Genomic DNA, 19,917 nt, shown 5'->3' on the forward strand with positions numbered 1-19,917 from the left:
TAACTTACAGCAGAAATTGCCTTGTTTGATCTGGTAGTGCCCAACGTTGTATTGTATTGTTAAAATGATGAGACAGCATGTCTTATTCTTTTGAAGACTCTGAATGAATCGCTTTGTCTAATTTGTGACTATTGATGGAGAAGTGTGTCTGAGAAAAGAAGACGGCAAGAGACAGAATCAGAGCAAGAGACTGTATGTAAGATCCTAGTCAGTATTTGATCCATGTCTCTTGGTATTAATTACACCCGCTCATTGATCAGCCGACCATTAAGCACATGCGATGCCCCAGACTAAGTCCCATTAAACCATCCCCTGCTTCCCTCACTGCTCTTCTTACTGTTCCAGTGTCTCTCTGTTTTCTCTCTATTGGTTTCTCTTTTCTTTTTGCTGTCTGAGCAGGGGTTAAAAAAACACACACAAACTGAGACATGGTCCATGGTTGGAGAGGGCATACCTCCACCAAGGCTAACGCCCTATCCTGCCATCTCAAAGAAAGTGCAAAGACATTCCTGGATGTGCCTGGTTATCTGGTAAACCGAATTGCTTCTTCCTTGGGTCACACCCCACCCTTCCACAAAGTTTCATGGAAATCAGTTAAGTGTTTTTTTGCGTAATCCTGCAAACTATCAAACAAACACAGATGATAACAGAACAGATCTGCGAGCGGTACATGGCTCTTTGTGTTTGCGTCAGTGCATTTGGTCATTGCTCTTATCGTGCACACTCTCCTAATCTCAGCAACCACTTGCCGCCCTCACCCGTGGTTGGTCTGGTGAAGAACTGGCAGTGTGTGTGAGCCTTCATATCTAAATCATAATCAATCTGTCTCACGAGTCTTTTAAGCGATTTCCACTCGAGCTGTCAAGCAGAACTTTGCTGCTGATAAGCATTTAGCGGCTCTTCTGAACTCAGTGTCTCATGAGCATTTTGAGGAGGTCAGTACACGCACAAAACCCCCCAAAAAACAAAAGCACCATTGATGTTGCTCCCGGCGTTTGGCTGTGTTATGACTGCAGAAAGCAATAATGCAATAATATTGGAGTAATCCAATAAACTGAATTTATTTTGCACCTAATTGTTATGAAGAGGTAACAGGATCAATAAACACTACATCAGGTAATGAAAACTCTAAATGGCTGTATCTCTCACTCTGATGAAGTATTAATAGACTTCTAAAATACCGGAATAACATCAGCCCTTGTGCGAGACTCCAACTGTATGTGATTGAGTGAAACAGGCCTGTACAGTGCATTCCACATTATGTATAAATAGATCTGAACTTGCAGCAAAAACCTTAAAGTATAAAGGTTTACTTCATTTTACTGGTATGCATGTGACAGGTGAGCAGTTCAAACTATATTTTCTTTGACATATTATCTTGTTTAAATCTAGACTTCTCCAATGTGCAGTAAATTCTGCATTGTCTATTACACAGTAAAGCCCTTTTCAGGCATGAATGGGTTTGAACATTTTACGGAGCTTGTCCTCCTCATATGAAGAACGCAGCAGAACATTGTCTGGATGAGATGCATTCAAAACAAAAAGAAAAAGGTCAGAACATTCAGGCGAGGGGTGGTGCCTGGGAAGCGCATGGAGGAGACAGAACACAAATCACCCCTTCTTGCCAAAAGCTCTCGAATATTGTCGTCTTTCCGAGTTGACATCTTTGTCGGCATCTTTTACGTCTATGACTCTCCTTTTTCATCCTGAAATATTTTTGCACAAGTCAAATGTTAGAAACGTCATCAACACTCCCACTCGCTCGCTTTATTCTCCCATGGGCTCACTCTGACATTTTTCTGAACTCTTTCCTAGGGGGCCGCTTTGAAAAGTTCCAGAAATTATCCAGAGCAACTGACTTGATATTTGCATTCTCACAGATTGGAAAATATCAGTGCAGGTCTGAAAACTTGTTGACATTATCCACAAAGATATCCTGGACATGCAGACAAAATAATGCTGAAGAAGTAAAACCTCAGAGAGTATTCAAGTGAGAAATGCTGCACCCAGAGGACCGAAACCAAGGAATACTTCGCAAGAAAAAGAGACTTGTTAGAGAGAAATAAAGAATAAATAAATACGTTTTTATATTAGAAGGATGTTTTGAAATTCGCCCATACTCATGAAAACATGTTCTGCAGTACAAAATGGACAGTTTGCCTTGCTTCATGCTGACGTGAGAGCAACTTGATTTTGAGCATTGCATGAGGAGACGAGCAGCCTCTTTGTGTAGTTAATGTATTCTGATTGTTTGTTTCGTTAGGAGCCACTAACCATGCTGAGAGGCCCTTCCAATTAAAAGTTAAAGCTTAACTTTCTCAGGAGTTTCTAAGTGTATAATTCATAGAGGCCACAGCCTCAGCCTGCAGCACTTCCACTACAGAATAGTCATTTCATTGAAATGTGCCTCTCTTGTTTTTTCTCTGAACAGCATTTCTGCCTCCCTCTTTGATACCTCATGTCTTGCTTTACACATCATGGCCACTCACCCTTTCACCCCTGCTATGTATCTCTGCTCTCTCTCCTGCCCGTGCCCGGCCCAGACAAGGGCAAAGAGGCTAATCCTGGCTCTGAGGCCCAGTAAGCTCAGTCAGCTCTGCTCCTTCTCTCTTCTGTCAGTATGCATTTTGTCTAACAGTCTCCCAGGCTGTCGTTATGGACACCAGAGAGCAGGATGGTACTTTTGACCTTTTTGTGTGGGGAATTAGTCAGCAGCCTGTCTCTGAATCATTGCTTGAAGTCCCCTCAGACCTGGAAACACGTAAACACACACAAGTGCACCCACATAGAGCAGATGGAGATTAAATTTGTGAAATAAATAAATTATACACATAGATTTTCATCTAAACTTTAGTTTAATTCATGTGGAGCAGAGTAGTCCATAAAAGATAGACTTGATAAAAAGGATCTGAAGGGGGTCCTGGCCTCATGCAGCAAGACAGTAATACAATAAGCTGCATCTTTAATGCAATAAGACTCAGGCTGGAGCTGTTGCCTCACTTCTTACCGCCCAGAATGTTATTTAAAAGGCAGCAAAACATATTTACATGACTCAAGCTGACCCTTGTGCCAGAGGGGACCGGAACGAGCAACAAACAAGAGGGGAGCGGTGGAGGTTGGGAGGAAGGGAAAGTCAGTGGCCTGGACTCCCTTCAGATCCTTTTTATCAAGTCCATCTTTTATGGACTACTCTGCTTTACATCAGTTCTGGATCATGTCAGGAGAATAAAACAGCTGTTCTGGTCTATTTCCGTGGATGTTTCAAGGTGCAACTACGAGGTTGTACCACTTTAAATGTTGCTGCAGCAAAGAATTGTGGGGGAGCATTTCTTCTTTCCTTTCACAAAGCATGGGCCGATGTCTCCTGCTAAAGGAGATGAGTTATGAAGCATTGACACTCCTTTCCTTATCCTTTAGAGAATTCGAACAGCTGTTACGATGGCGGACGCTGAAATACCTCAGGGTCATTTCACTCAGTTTGGAAGGTTCCTGAGCAAAATGGACGATTCAAACGCACCCTCTCTTTTCTAGATGAGGAACAATTTTGAATGTGAAGCAGATGAGGACACATCAACAATAACTAAATGAAGGGCAGAGGCTAACAAAGGTAGACCAGGTTTGCATGAATCATTTATGAAACCACTGGAGGTACAGGAATAAACGCAACTGTAAGAAATGAGAATCTGCCAGGAAGGGCATCACAAGTTCCTGTGTGGGTGGTTCTATCTTCCAACTCAATTTTATACTGGTTTGGACACTTGCACCCCCGCATGTGCAGGTGAGTGTGTTGAAGCTTTACAAATTCCATTCAGTTTCAAATGAAAATGTATTTTTTACATGTCCCACCAAGTCATTTGCACATCCAAACTGATTTGTTCTCCTTTGTGTTTGCAAATTTTACTACATGGGTTCAAAAAACAAAATTCTCGTTAATGAGACAGAGGCACATAAAGTGTGACCTTTACTTCGAGCTCTGCAGACGTATTCCTCGTATCAGAGACACATACATCAGCACAGTCTGCTTAACAGGGGATCTCCACTCGCTAACTACAGCTGTCTTCTGGTGCAAACGTGTGTGGTAAAAATAGGCACGGGTCCCACAGCAAAAGATGTACCAGAGAATTTCATGTTCCCACAAACATATCATAAAAAAATAAGAATATTATTGGCTACAAAGCACAAACTGTCCAACAGCGCCTACCAGCAACAGAAAAAAAGTATAGAGAGAGGAGAAAGGAGGGGTTTCTAAAAATATAACACTTTAATTATCTACAGTACAATCTCATTACTGGCATATTAAAAATTGGCTAATTATTGAAAGAGGTGGAGGCAAACTGTAAAAAAAAAAATCCACATTGATGGTGAATTAAAACAAATGTTCTGGGAAACCTCCAGACAGCAGCCAGCCGCTCATATTACAGATGGGAGGAAATTTAATATCCTGTGGTGGTCAACACTGCTCTGCCTCCATGATAATGACTGTGATCACAAAATAAAGTGGGCAGACGTCATCAGATACCCAGTGTGATTTCATACTAGGTTATATTAAACCTAGTATGAAGTCAGTCTGATAGTCCGTCCATCCTTCCATTATCTATACTGCTTATCTTTTTAGGGTCGCGGGGGGGAGATGGAGAGAATCCCAGCTGACATTGGGCGAGAGGCAGGGTAGTCTGATAAGCGATATTTCATGAAATAAAAGTTATTTTTCTAAGGAGTCTATTCTGAAACATACTATTTATCTCACTATTCATCCAATGGACAGAAGCAGACAAAGCTAAATCAGCTAAGTAACTGTCTATCTAGAAATATGTTTATATACATATATATATATATATATATATACAAACAGGGGGTGACTAATTATGACTGTACTTTCAGAGCTGTGCTGCAGTCTCAAAGTTTCCAGGCTCTAGAAATTAAGACAGCTCCTGCTGTAGCCACCGTAATGACTCCTCCTCTCTACCTCCTTCCCTTCGCCTCCTCACTCCCTTGCTCCCCCCTGCCTCCGTCTGTCAGTCTGTCCCTGCAGTGCCCCTAATGGAGCCAGAGGTCCGTCTGGGGACCCGTGTGAAGCAGTCGCCGGAGATATCGACTGACAAATAGCCATCTAGCCGAGGATAATAAGGCCCACTTATGCCAGAGCAGATAACGTCGGCAACAAGCACATATATTCTTCTGACAACAGGGAGGCAGGCTGAGTGTTGATGCTTTATGATAACTTGCTTTCATCTGTAGCAGTATTGCATGTAGTGTCAACCAATAAAAAAAAAAAATCCTGTCAGTAGGTTCAAAGCACTTGAGGTGTTTCTGATTGAAAATGAAGCAAGATGACACTTGCGTGATAACATAAAACGGGAACATTTACTGTATTTAATACTGATGTAATTTGTCTGAATGCATCTGAATATCATTATCTCTTCTCCAGGTCTGACAGTTGTTGACAGTTTAAGGTCACCGAGTGATGAAAATCTGCGGCACACAACCCATCAACCTAAGAAGTTTGATCGTGCGAAAGGCTTTTACAGGAATGTCAGTGGTAACCGAGTAAAGAAGACAGGCGAGGACAGCACATTTCCCTTCGTACATACAGATGACCTAGGCTGTACAAACTACAGAGATTGATGACTACAAAGTTTGGCTATAGAGTTTGTGTGTGTGTCTGTGTGTGTGATGGTATACCATGGGACACAGCTTTGTCAAAAGTAGTCTGCTTGTTCCCTGAGCTGCCAACCAGAGACAACAATGAGAGAAGTGACGGCTGAATAAAGAGAGGAGCACGAGGAAGAGGCAACACAATAGAGGATAAACCATTGGAGATATATGTTTTTTTTTTTTTTTTTGCTGAGGCAAACAAAATCTCTGCAGTATGCATTCGTGGCAATAGGCTTTTCTAACTGAAAACAAGCCTCTGTGAAGCAAATCACAAGCCAAAAGCCCAAAATCATCAGATGAAATAAAGAAGTGAGGTGTGGAGTGGTGGAAAAAAAAGAAAAAAACAGGAGTGCGAGACATTAGAGAGATGAACACATCATGTGGGGTTTCCATTCAGTGTGGCAGGGCCTCAAAGTCAATCTTCATCAGTAATCGCATCTCTGTACCGAGCTCTCGCTGAGACGTTCAGAGGAGAGGGAGGAGCAGCAGACCGGAGAGATCAAACCCCACTTAAAGTGAGGATCAAGTCTGAACTATTACTGTAGCCTTACAGTAGAATTATGCATGTGCTACTATTTCTGCACACAGAAGTAATCGGCCTTTGCTTTGATGGTATTAAGTTTTGCCCCGGTGCCAAACTGGGGCCGAGGGTCTTGCAGGGGGAGGAGGAGGAGGAGGAGGAGGAGGAGGAGGGTGCAGGCTGTGGGAGAGAGCGAACGGAGGATTGAGGAGGGAAGTTCATTTAAGTTGGCAGAGAATTAGGTTTAAATGGCCCTTGTGGCTCTATGGATGGGGAGGGGAGCTGAGGAGACGTGACTGAAGTGGCTATCTTGATACTTTGAGGCACAGCTAACAGCTAATAAAAAATTTGATTTGATAACGGAATTAAAACTGGACTTACGACAACCCCTCTCATCGCTCTTGTCAAAGCAGTCGGGCAATCCGTCACACTGCCACCCACCGGGGACGCACTTCCCATCTCCGCACATGAAGTTTCCAGGGATGTTGCACTCTGTGGTGAAGTTATTCCCTGGAAGCAGCTGGCTCTCTGATGGATACACAGTTAGAGGAGAGAGAGAGAGAGAGAAAGAGAGAGGGGGTGGGGGGGGACAAGAAAAAGAAAGAGAACAAACTATTACATTCTTACTCCATAACTAAACCAGACAGGTAGCGGGATATTGCATTCCAGCGATATTCATCACCACAGTCAAAATGGAAGACCCTTATTATCTCCATCCCGTGCTCTATTCAAAAAAGCCATATCAATCTGTGGGCAAATAAACAAGAGGACGATCCCATGAATACAAACGCAGAGGAGGTCATTCAGTGTTAACAGCACTGTGGGCATATGCGTCACTGTAAAGCTGGGCAACATCATAATAGGGGTAGATAAGGATACAAACACAGAAGACATACAAACAAAGCAGATATTTATACCATGGACACAGATGCACGGATACGCACAGTTACAGAGGATGTGTCCGAAAACTAGTTCGGGGCACGTCTAGGTTGACGCAGTGCAGCTGTGGCATAATGGGTTGGAATGTGAAACTGGGCCCGTCAGCCGAGGTTTGACACTATGCAGTGAGAAATCTAGCTCGTAAACAAACCTATAGGGCAGCGGGACGCAGGCGCTGCACCTGCTGCCAAGTGGTGTGGACCGTTAAGTCTTAAGTGAGAGTGGAGTTTACCCAAACAGTGAGCTTTTAAAAAAAGATTCTGCGGCAGAATCTGTAGGCGAAGGACAGGATTTTTAGTGCTTCTGGTTTCTGTTTCTTTGTTGGACCGATCACATTTGAGCAGGATTTGATTAGCTGCAGGTAAACAGTCCATTTAGAGAGCAAAATCTGCCTTCATATGAAAATAGTTGTTCACAAAGAATAGCCAAATTCTGGACCTAAAACATCTACACAAAGTATCACTGTTTGTGTGGAGAAAGGTGGAGTCTTGGCCCGGATACCCACTGTCTACACAGGACTCTCCTCCCACACTGCCCAATCAGTGACTGTGAGTGACACACACTGATGTTTCCAAAAGAAATATGTCATAAAAAGGGATTGAATATTCTACCTATCCGAAGCTGCGTCTGTTCTTCTAGTATTTCAAAAATAAATCAGATAAATGAATTCACTTTGTGTGGAAGAAGCAGGGTTTGTTTTCTACATTTAATCGTTACAGAGACACAATCTTGACAAGGCAGTATTCATTACTGAATAATCTATCTCACTGTGATACAAATAGAAAGTTTTGACCCCCTTGAAACGCTTGTGAATTCCTAACCAGCGATGGCAGGTTCGACGCAGATCGTTGATATTCAGTTAGCAGATTGTAGCCACTTCCCAGAGCGCAGCCGAAAAACTGGCAGAGATCATCTGTTCTTACATCATCCTTCTCCTGCTGCCCTTTTACCTCAGCAGGTTGGGGGGAGAAGCGGGAACAGATCCTCGTAAATTAGACAGCACAACCCTTCTGAACCGCTGCGGGGATGATGCAAAGCCTTCTTTTGTCTTTAGCAATATAGGAAGAGGGGGAAGACAAAAAGGCTCTTGTAATTTATGAGGACTGGAGCTTTTTAGATGTCATGTCTGAGGACCTGTCAAATGCAACAGTTGAAGAACAGATGCAATTCGAACAGATATCACCTTCACACTACTAATTCATGCAGTAGAATCTTCTTATTCACGGGACAATATAATAAGAGACCTTTACATGTACACAGCACCTTATAATGGTAAGCCTCTTGACTACACAATACAAACATACACAATACAGTGTGTTTGAGAACTGCCAAATGTAATTTTTTTTTAAGATCTATTTGAGAGAACAGCATCGTCTCCCCTGGCTCTTCCCCTGCCATCCTTGTTTGTTCAGCTCTTTCTGACAAAGGCACCTACACACACACGGGCAGTTTGGAGAGAAAAAGAAAAGTGCACTGACAAAGCAACAATGCAAAAAACAAACAGAGACTGCTGAGCTGCTGGAGAAGCTTAAAGATACGGTTGTGCTGCTAATTTCAATGAAAATTTGATTAATGTATGTATTAATGAATAAAGGAAATACGTAGGATATTATTACAAAGCTCACACTTGGTGCATTCATTGTTATCCTTCTAGTATAAATTACATTACATATTTCAGATTGAATTGTGGGTCCATTCCGACCCACGTACAAGAAGAGTAGGAATGACATCGAGGCGCCAGTGGTTCACTTGCGGTCTGAGAGGCATCAGGTTAATTGGAGAGTTGCTTTGAGACCCTTTGGCAGAAAGAGGGAAAGGACAGGAGGAGAGGACCATGTGTGTGTGTGGTTAGTGTGTGTGGTTAGTGTGTGTAGTGTGTGTGTGTGTGTGTGTGTGTGTGTGTGTGTGTGTGTGTGTGTGTGTGTGTGTGTGTGTGTGTGTGTGTGTTTGACAGACAGCTCATCTATTCCCACGAGCCTCCAATGCTGCCAAACCCTTTGCAGCACTTCTCACGTCCAGTTTGCGAGTCCCCCACTTGGCAGGCTCCACACAGCTCATTCCACTGCCCTTGTCATTCCATCGATACAGTAATAAGCCTCAATACTTACAGTGGTTTACCATTGAAGGTAACGAACAAGCCCCCCCCTCATTACCGCAGCACGTGTGGCTACACAGCTCATTACAGGCTGCTCTTTCAGCTTGTTAACGGTGTAATAACTCTCTACAGTAACTCTACAGTTCTCTGTGGACTCTCCCAAGGTGACCTGGAGAATTTTAATGGACATGGCAGTGTCCATGAGCAGTAACTCAACTCATTCATCTACCGGGTTTTAACTATTATGTTGTGGACAGCTCGGGCGTTATCCACAGCTGCACAACACCGCTGCGTACAAACAGTGGTCACGCAATGTGCGTGTGAGGGAGAGAACCGGAGGAGATAAGGCAGAGATAATGCAGGATGCTTGCGTATCTTGCTGGGAGAAGTGTAGCCCAATTGCTTAGGGTAAATGTTGACTATGCTATCCTTGCCTCTGAACACACATGCTCTGCTTCCCACCTTTTCCCAGCCTCTGGGGCAGTATCCAGCATATAGACTGTATATAAAGATGGACAACACGTCATCACTTCCAGCAACTATCCAGAAATGAAGCCAAAATATCCCAGATACAAATGCTATCATGTTTTTGGACCCAGAGTCTTTGATTACAATGGTGACCAGGGGATGGAGCCTGTGGTGTAGCAGGACTCCCAATGATTTGCGTGCTCGACCAATAGTGAGTCAGTCTCAGCTGTCAATCATGGTGTTTCACCCTGTTATTAAAGCATCATAAACCAAACAGACATACATAAAACATAAATGAGCACTTGTTCCATTACTGACAATAACTCCTCAATTTATTTCTCATTGCTGCTCCCTTCACCTCGATCAGACCAATAAAAACGTCTGAAGTTACTGGTGCTATATTTCCCTGTTATTTTAAAGGCACGTTATCAAAACAGCGAGCATCTACCTCGATGGGTGCATCATGTGCATATACTCTGCTTGTTACACACAGAGATGGTGTGAAGCACTTTCACTGCCCACACAAGCTCAGCTTCCTTTGCACAGAGGTCCAATCACCCAAGAAAGAGGAATGAAAGGGAATGGGAGAAATCACTCTGACTGGTGTATAGCATGTTACGCCTAAATTGCACCCATGATTAATAAAGACAGTAAGTACGATCCTTTTGGACAAGGTGCCTGACCCAGCAAACTCTTTTTCCCTCTGCTAAAGTAGGAAAAACTGAATTTGGACATATGCTTTGATTGTTAAAATCGAACTCACCGGATTTCCCAGGCTCTGGCTGGATACGTTTTCTAATTAGCAGTTATATTTTCTGTTTGCACGACTGCAAGAAAATTTCACAGGGTCCCTCAGGGTGAATTCCTCCCCTCTCTATACTGTATTTCAGCTCAGCTGTTGTTACAGATCACCTCTCCTGCCTGAATCATCATTTGATATAAAAAATAAGGAAACTTCCTGCATAATCAGGGGTCTAATTAGTGGATACTGAATAACACTGAGGTAAAAAGTTTAATTTGCAATATTTTCTTTGACTCATGTTTGAATCATAAGTGACATGCATCATGAGTTGGTCTGTCGTGGTGTGTGAAATATATTCAGAAGATGGGGACACTAATGAAAGCAAACATCTGTTGTATTTTTCCAAAGTTCAAATATCCCTTCTGGTCATGTTTTAAGACATAAACACAAATAATTAGAGTTGCATATTTTTCCACAAAAATGTTCAACTCCCTTCTTCAAAGTTTGGAAAGAACGTCCTGTAATGGCAGATTTGCATTTGTGTAATGTTTAATAGAAGAACAGATATGTATTTAGAAGAAGTAGATAACAAATGTGTTTCTGTGACTTACAAGAGTTGCAGAGGGGACTATAAGTGTTTATGGCCCTCACATGTGTGTCTTAGCAAATGCTTCACTGCAGGGGTTACTTAGTGTGTCTGATAGAGATGGGTGAGGGGAACTCTGCATTGTATACAGGACTTGAGTCTTTTGATGTTGTAGATCTAGATAGGGGATCTCGGAGACAGATTGTCTCACACCAGAAAGGCACACCAGGGGGCTGAGACGGAGATCTGAGACAGGAACTCTGCCCAACCTGGTCAGACATCAAGAGGCTGAAGAATACCTTTTGGCTCCTCGCGGGGAGGGGCTTCTGATTGTATAAATGAAGTGATTCTCCTGTGCTCTGTGCTCATTCTATACACGTCACACTAGGTGGCTGTGTGGGGTGAGCCCACCTGCAGGTGTAAATTAAACTTACCAGAGAGACAACTGTATGATTTGTGCTTGACTTTAAAATTCCCATGACAATTTGGCGTTGTCGGCAGGATCACTCGTGTGAGAGGACGCTCTGGATCTCATTGCTGAAGGTGACAAATGCTCAAAGAGTCTAATACTCTGACCTCAACCTCCCTAAACAGTTTGGAGAAGTGGGGGGCTTGATGCTGGAGAACCGGGAGTACTCTCACTGAAGTGATCTGGCGAACCAAGTACGGCAGGCAGCAGTGTCTTTCTGGTAAGCGAAATTTTGTTAGGATCCTTAGGAAAAGGGCCAAGGGAAAGAGATTCACTCATTCATTGTATTGAGGGACAGACGTGTCTGCATGGCAAGGTTTTGGAAATCGGTGTAGGATCCAGGAAGCTTCATGTTTCGATCTTTAGGAAAAGGTCAAAAAGGTATACATTGTAGGATATAAGTGTAAATATTGGAGTGTTTATTAATTTAAACACACTTTTAAGATTGGGCTCAGACGTCGGGCTCATGATAATTATAACTGTTGTAATAAGTAATGGTATTTTCAAGTGTTTAAAGACCTGCATGCGTAGGACTAAAGAGAAGTGTGTCTAGAGGGTTTGAATGATATTTCTCTGAAAGTATTATGATGCAGGCGGGGTATTTAAAAATGTATTAAGCAAGAGAAATAAAAACTTTTAAAAAAAAAAAAAAAAAAAGAGGGGAAAGAGAGGAGTTTTCTAAAAACCTCCTATTAGGAAAAAGTAACTACGTAAGAGATAGAATTGGGTTTGTTAAAGCTAATAATAAAAGAAGATAATCTTAAAACAAAACTCAAATAATAAAAATATTATAAATAAGATTGGGCTCTGATGTCGGGCTTATGACTAGTAGTTATTATTATTTTGCAATAGAGGTGTAGCTGGGACGGAAGGACCAAGGCCAGGTCCGGATCGTCTCAGTACAGCAATCTGTTGAAAATCTGATAATTCCAGTACATTTTGTACCTGCATGCGAGGTGCTAAAGAGAAGTGTGAATATGAGATTTCTCTAAGGCATTATATCAGGCAGAGTATTTAAAATGTATTAAGGAATCAAAAACGTAGGAACAATAATTGAGAAATTTGCCAAGTGATCAGGAATTACAAGAGGTAATTACAATAGACAACATTATATCGGAGATAGTTTTTATTGTTCCTTACAAAAGCATTTTTTTTTTTTTTGAAGGTTGGTTGAAGGTTTAAAGCATTTTGGTGTTGGTTGAAGGTTTAAGGTTACTAACACTAAAACACTAATAAACTAAACTTAACAAATTTTGTTGATGGATATGTGTGACTGTGAAAGAAGAAACATGTAGAATTTGATGAAACTAAACTGAGTATTTAAGTTGAGGATTTCAGCTGAGAAAGCAGAGGAGAAAAGAAAAAGAGAGGAATCTGAGAATCCTCGAAACTGGAGAAAAAGGTGAGTATATGTTTAAATATATTTGGGGTATAATTGCGTTTTAAAAGCTAATAGTAAAAGGAAAAATAAACAACCTCATAATAAATCTTAAAATAAATTTTTAAGAGATAGAAACGATTTGGTTAAAAAATTAAATTAAAAGACTTTTAAGTTCTTTTCCCATATAAGCAGAACTTTATTTTCCAAATTTCGTATTCTGCTGAACAAACCAGAGTTTAAATTTATAAAATAAGAGTCGGGTTCACAATTGCTGAGACAACCTATTTGAGAAAATAGGTTTAAAAATAGAGAGGATGACTGTGTCTTTTCCGAGCATGGGAAGTTTGAGTTTGAATTATCTTTGGTAATTCAAAACTAAACTGCGTGTGAAAAGAGAGAAATAAAAAGAATAAGAACGAAGTAGAGAGGACAAAGAAAAAGGAAAATGAAAGTAGGGATATTTGTGCTGGATTGAAGAGTGTATGGATGTTGTTTAACTGAAGTGAATATGCAGGAACTGAAATAATCTCCAGTCTCAGTGTCTCCGACTAGATTCTGATCTGGACTCAGCTCCACCAAGAGGTGGGCAAGAGAATGCCCTGGGAAGCAGCGCACACAGTGCGATTGATTAGCGGTGAGCTGGGGACAGTGAAGGAATTCATCTGGTGAGGACACTGAGATGGAGAGAGAGAGTTTCAAGCACGTCACTATAGTAAGAACACGGTTACACACACACCATGTGAATTAATGTTAGACATAGAACAGATGATTAAGATTGCTATTGACCATTGTGAGCTTGATCAGAAGATCAGTAGAGAGAGGCCTACTGTACTTTATGCTAAATATTTTCACATGATGTGTATAAACTAATGCCCGAACACACAAATCACAGTGAGTGGTAGAAACATCACATATATTTGTAGATTCAGGAACCGGAATCAGTTAATAAATGTGAAGAGTGTGATCTTACTCCTAAAATGAATGTTGGATATCTCATAATGATTGGAGCAACAGGTCTATCAACAGTGATAGAGAGATGCACTGTAGAATTGCTATTTTTCATGATGTGGTTGAAGGAGATTGTTTAAGATTCATTTTTGTTGTTACCACACTGCCTGATAAATCTTATGGGTAAAGATTTGATGTGTTCATTGAGTGGTATGTTAAATTTAAACACCGCAGGGCATTAGAGGTAACTGGAGTCCAAATAACATCTGCATTTGTTAGATAGAGAAAGGGGGATTTGACACTAGCATATCAATGGGATGTCTAGACTCTTTTCTACTCTCTGGAAGTAACACCCTCTTGCGAAAGGCAGAGGCAGAGAGACTTCAGACAAATGTGAACATAGATGTTATTTACTCAGAGAAGCAAACTTTTAAGTAAGAGCAAATTAAGTTTAAGAAGGTTATAGAGGATGTGAATTAAAGAAAAGATAAAGTAAGTTGGTTGTATTGAGATAGTAAACACTGTGTTGTCTTAGTAGTTTTGATAGACTCATTGGCTAAAAGATTTGTTAAAAATATCAACTTTTGATTATAATACTACTGGAGGGGAAAAGACATTTAATACCAATAAGATATTTTTAAAGAGGGTTAAAGGTTAATCGCAAACGATTTTCCATAGTGATAAATGAAATTAGGAGTGTTGAACTCATTCCTGAATGTGGTAAATCTTTTGATAAAATATATTACGATTTTTAGGTTTGGTGTAAACAGGAATGATATTCCTGAGTTGAAACAGGTACCGTCATGTTTGTGGACCGGGCACAAATATGTTTTGGGTCTGATCAAGGGATAAGACCCAACTAGAAAAGAATATCTGAATCCTCGTATGGAATATGTAAAGATTGTCTGTTAACACACTATTTTTTTTCCTGTAAGGAAAAACAAAGGAAGCAGAGCTTCAAACAATGTTTTAGAGTTTCGACAACTGCTGAGAGAGCTGTGATATTTGATGTGTGATATGTGACGCTGTGATATATGACTTTACTGGTGCCAATATGCTGATAGGATGATTTTGTTTGAGCAAAATACCTGCCACCTTTTAACAACCAGGTGGCTCAGATGTGGGACAGTATTGCCTTAGATGATAGACATCACTATTTAGAGATGCAATGTTTTTAACTATGCGACTCTTATCCCTACATCAGTAGGGAGAGCCAAATGATTGCGTAGCAGTTTGTTTTTCTTAACTAAAGAGAAAAAAGTTTTTTCTCCTAGTTTAGAATTAGATTTAAAGGATAAACAGCTGATTATGCAGAAGTGATAGTTGTTTGGTGATAAGTTCAGCATCAAAGGATGCAGCAACTGAGATAACCAAGTGGGTTTACGACTGTGTGATACAATAGAGGCTAAACCACTCCCATCACACTATTGTGCATTGACTGAAGAATGCAAATATGCTAGTGACAAGAGTGTTAAGATCAACACTAATAGCAGGTTTGCATGGGGGTGGCATGTGATTTTGGCCGAGTTGATTGAATAGGAGATTCATGAACCTATTTCACTTCACACTCATCTGTGTGCTGATAGATGCTGTGTTATCATGCAGCATCATGTTGTATGCAGTCTGCAAATGAGGAGTGCGTATTAAAGATTTTTAATGAACACTTAATGTAGGTTATAGGAGCTATAAACAAGGGTCAATCGCAATTAAATAATTTTTTTAAGAATACAGATTTAATTTAATAAATTAAGGAGTAAACTGTTGGTGGATAACAATTTGTTTGGTGGCTGACAGACTTATGATGTGGGTCACATGGATGATATTGTTTAACTTATGTATGTTTCTTCATTAGTTTGAATTGACACATGACTGTAGTCAGTGTGTCAAAAGGGAGGAATATAGATATAGATGTATTGGGTGTACAAAAACAACACTCTAAACAAGACTCAATAAAACCTTTTTATCTGAGTCGTGTAATTGAATTACAATTAAAGTAGGTAAAGAAATCCAGATTCCACAAAGTAAACAATCCACTACCAAACAAACAGTTTGATCATTTATAGAGGGAATTGGATAAAGATTAAATTGAATTGAGTAAGTTAGATAAATAAATAAATACTGTCTTGTTCTTGTTGACATGTATGCTATGCAAGTAGAAGCTTTCCCCACATCTAGACAGGATTCTTCAGCAGTGGCGCAGACACTGCTCGGAGAACTCATTCCACGTTGGGAAATTCCGAAAAGATGTCCACTGATAATGGTACACCATTTGTAAGCACAGCTTTAAGGATGCTGGTGAGTATGGGTATCGACACGAGGCAACATCGTGCCTATCATCCCGCCAGTGGCGGGGCAGTGGAAAGAAACAAACAGTGGAAAGAGACAACAACACATTGAAAAAAACGAATTGGTAGATATTGTGTAAAGCCGTCCCCTGTACTCTTTAAAATCCACAGGCAGGTGATGGACTCCCTACCGAAATCCATAGACAGGGAACTGCATGATCTGAGACCAGGAGACTGGATTGTGGTGAAGGACGTGAGAAGGAAACCAGGAGAGCACGTCGATGGAACGAGTGCAAACCAAGTGCCTCTCACCACACAGACGGAAGTGAAGGTCAACCTGGAGACATGCAAGCCATTGAAGGAGGATTTCCGGAGCCACGAGTGGATTCTACAGGACGGAGCGTGCGTTGTGTCAGTGTGCGAGCCTTCAGCCTTCAATTGTTTTGTGTTTGCAAGCAAGGAGAGGTGTGGAAATGATTAGGGCCACACGTCTCTAATCTCAAGAAGAGGCAACACTTTGAAGAGGGGGTTGGTGAGGGGCACTGCTGATACAATAGCGCCGAAGGGGGAAAACAACGACACCTGATGGGACGACTGGGATGCAGTTCGAGGGAAAAGATGGTTTCCCTGTTCATGAACACCGTCATCGTCGTCCTGCCACCAATAATATGGCATGTGAAACCTTGGCAGGAAGAAAACCACGAAATATAACCTGAGCATCAAAGTCAGGACAAAAGGAGAACTCATGTTCGACTTCCCTGATGAACTGACAAAGCCTGGAGAATGCATGGTTTGAGTCCATGAAAATATCAGAGACCCAAGCTCATTTACAGATTCAACTCATTGTGTGTAATCAAGAGATAAGAGTTCCACAGTGTGAGTGTCTCCAGATGAAAGGTTTTGGAGGACTTGCCCCGGGGGGGGAGCACTGTGAAGAACACACACAAACAGATGAGTTTGCTCTGGAGATGGAAGATTAACATCTTTAGAGGGGGGCTGGGTTTCCAACTCTTTCTCCCACTATCTAGGGTCAGGAATGACTCTGCATCACAGAAAGGCTTTGAGAAAAGATGCTAGCCAAGAAGGTGTTTGTCACATAATCAGGACGAATTGTGGCACATACACAGTGAACATTTTTGACAATATGATGCATATCGTTTCAAATTTTTAAATGACCTATTGTCCAGAGAAAGAACAAGGACACTCAGATTCCTGAAGGGCGGAATTGATGGTCACGCCTACTTTTGAATGATTGCAAAATATGTTATTGAAGTTTGTTGAAACCTATTTGAATTTTCATGTGTGTACTAGTGTTGTTGAACTGTTGTATTGTCTTTTGAGTTTAAGACTATGGTTATTTCCTTAATCAAGTCTATGATTGGACGATATGTTCAACTTCCTGAAACTCATCTATCCGGGATGTTTCCCTTCCAGGATGATGAGATGGTATAAAGATGTATAAAGGATATTGAGCCTTTTAGGCTCAAAGGGGGAATTGTAATGGCAGATTTGCATTTGTGTAATGTTTAATAGAAGAACAGATATGTATTTAGAAGAAGTAGATAACAAATGTGTTTCTGTGACTTACAAGAGTTGCAGAGGGGACTATAAGTGTTTATGGCCCTCACATGTGTGTCTTAGCAAATGCTTCACTGCAGGGGTTACTTAGTGTGTCTGATAGAGATGGGTGAGGGGAACTCTGCATTGTATACAGGACTTGAGTCTTTTGATGTTGTAGATCTAGATAGGGGATCTCGGAGACAGATTGTCTCACACCAGAAAGGCACACCAGGGGGCTGAGACGGAGATCTGAGACAGGAACTCTGCCCAACCTGGTCAGACATCAAGAGGCTGAAGAATACCTTTTGGCTCCTCGCGGGGAGGGGCTTCTGATTGTATAAATGAAGTGATTCTCCTGTGCTCTGTGCTCATTCTATACACGTCACACTAGGTGGCTGTGTGGGGTGAGCCCACCTGCAGGTGTAAATTAAACTTACCAGAGAGACAACTGTATGATTTGTGCTTGACTTTAAAATTCCCATGACAGTCCACCCCCTTCTCACACACACGCACACACACAGACACACACACACACACACACACACACACAATATTTCTCTTATTTGATTGAGCACACTGGCTTCCAAACAAACTGTGATGTTAGGAAATGATGCTTACATGTCCACAACAACCCACATTTTAGAAGAGCACAGAGAACATTCCCACCATTAGCAGCAAACTCTACAGATCCCTTATCCTTTGTGATATATGACAGTGAGGGTCTAACACCCAAGTGAAGCTGGTATGAGCCAAACACATTTATGTTTGAGTGGAGGGTGACTATAAACGTACCTTGTAAAGCTTTTGACCTGAGCTACCGACATGTGCCGCTATGAAAACTTTTATCATACAAAATAAATAATGCATACAAAAATTTACATTCACGTTCAGTCAGTGCACAAATGGGAAGCTTCCAACTTTTATTCTAAGATTTTTAAAGGCCTGGAGACTTCAGTGCACCCTAAGCAATTCTCTGCATATGCAAAGACAGGCCAAGCAAACAGCCTATGGTCCAGCAGCTCACTGTCTCCCAAGTCTTATGAATATTTTCATACCAGATGTCAGCACACCATGCCAACACTGGGCAGTTAATTTGGCAATAAAATCTATATGACTCTCTACAGGGGGTATTGAACATTTAATAAATCCCAAAGCGTGTATCCCCTTTAAAGCCCTATGGGGAATGTCGAGGCCTCGGGTTGTGCAGCAGTACTCATTAGGGCGATGGTGAAAAGTGGTGTGTTGTCGGGAAAGAAAGGCCAAGAGAGATGCAACAAGGAATATAAGAAAAGTGTGAAAGCTCACTAAGGGAAATAGGGGGAAAAAAGATGAGAAGATGAAGAGGAAAAATGACGAAGAGAGATCAAGGTCCAGCTGAACATGGGGAAATTAAGGGAGAACAAATTAGAGAGGTAATTAAAAAAGAAACAGAGACACGGATAGGAACATATTCTGCTCTCAGATTCCTAAGTGTCCCAAGCAACTTCTACACCCTGAGCTCTGAAGGTCAGTGTATCTGTATCTGAGAAGACTTTTGGCGCAGCTGCTGCTCCCTAAACCCCATCTTCTCCAGCAGAGTTAGGTATCTGACCTGCATTGATTAACCCAAGGTGAAAGGTTGCAGCCAAGATTGAAACAGCCCCAAAAATAGATTTTTACGAGTGAGAAGTGAAAGTTATACCAAGGCTGTGGATGAGGCATCGCAATAAATTGTTTATAGGATTACAATGCTGCAGAGCTCTCCTGAGGAAAAACAATACGGATATTCCCAAATTTCCGTCAACCATCTCTTCATGTCAGGTTTGGCTCCTCAATAATACACCGCCATGCTCAAGTGAACAATGTGAAATTCTGTTTGAAGCTGAGGAAGAGAAAGTACAGAAGATGTCAGTGCAAGCAGGTGAGCTCACGTTTGAGGATAAAGGAGGAGAGAATCGATACAGCCTCGCTTGGAATGAAAATCAACGTCTTCAGGTTCAAGGATAGAAACTTATTTTTCAATTACACACATACCCTTAATAGGCTGGCTATACTGGCTGTGAGGAGAGCAGCAGGGGAGTGGGGGAGAGTTGGCTGTCTCTTTCATTGTGTGTGTGTGTGGTGGAAAGAGAAAGAGAGAGCTTCCCAGAAAGGAGGAAACGCGCTCACTGAAGCGCCCAGTATAAATAAGCACAAGTGTAAAGAACCTGGTCTGCATTAATTAAAGACACCCTACGGACAGACAGACAAAGAGGCAGGACAGCATAAGCTCAGATCAACAGAGCAGGCA

The 19,917-nt window shown here is 41.5% G+C and overlaps 1 protein-coding gene across 1 annotated transcript in view; it reads right to left on the reverse strand.

The window, feature by feature from the left end:
- ldlrad3 (low density lipoprotein receptor class A domain containing 3) overlaps positions 1–19,917 on the reverse strand; it is an 81,484-nt gene that overhangs the window by 40,375 nt on the left and 21,192 nt on the right. The window contains exon 2 of the mRNA XM_034588599.1: positions 6,557–6,703. Within this exon, the coding sequence (XP_034444490.1) occupies positions 6,557–6,703 (147 nt within the window). The remainder of the gene's footprint in view (positions 1–6,556; positions 6,704–19,917) is intronic.

This window comes from Hippoglossus hippoglossus, chromosome 6, assembly GCF_009819705.1.
Source record: "Hippoglossus hippoglossus isolate fHipHip1 chromosome 6, fHipHip1.pri, whole genome shotgun sequence".
Lineage (NCBI taxonomy): Eukaryota > Metazoa > Chordata > Actinopteri > Pleuronectiformes > Pleuronectidae > Hippoglossus > Hippoglossus hippoglossus.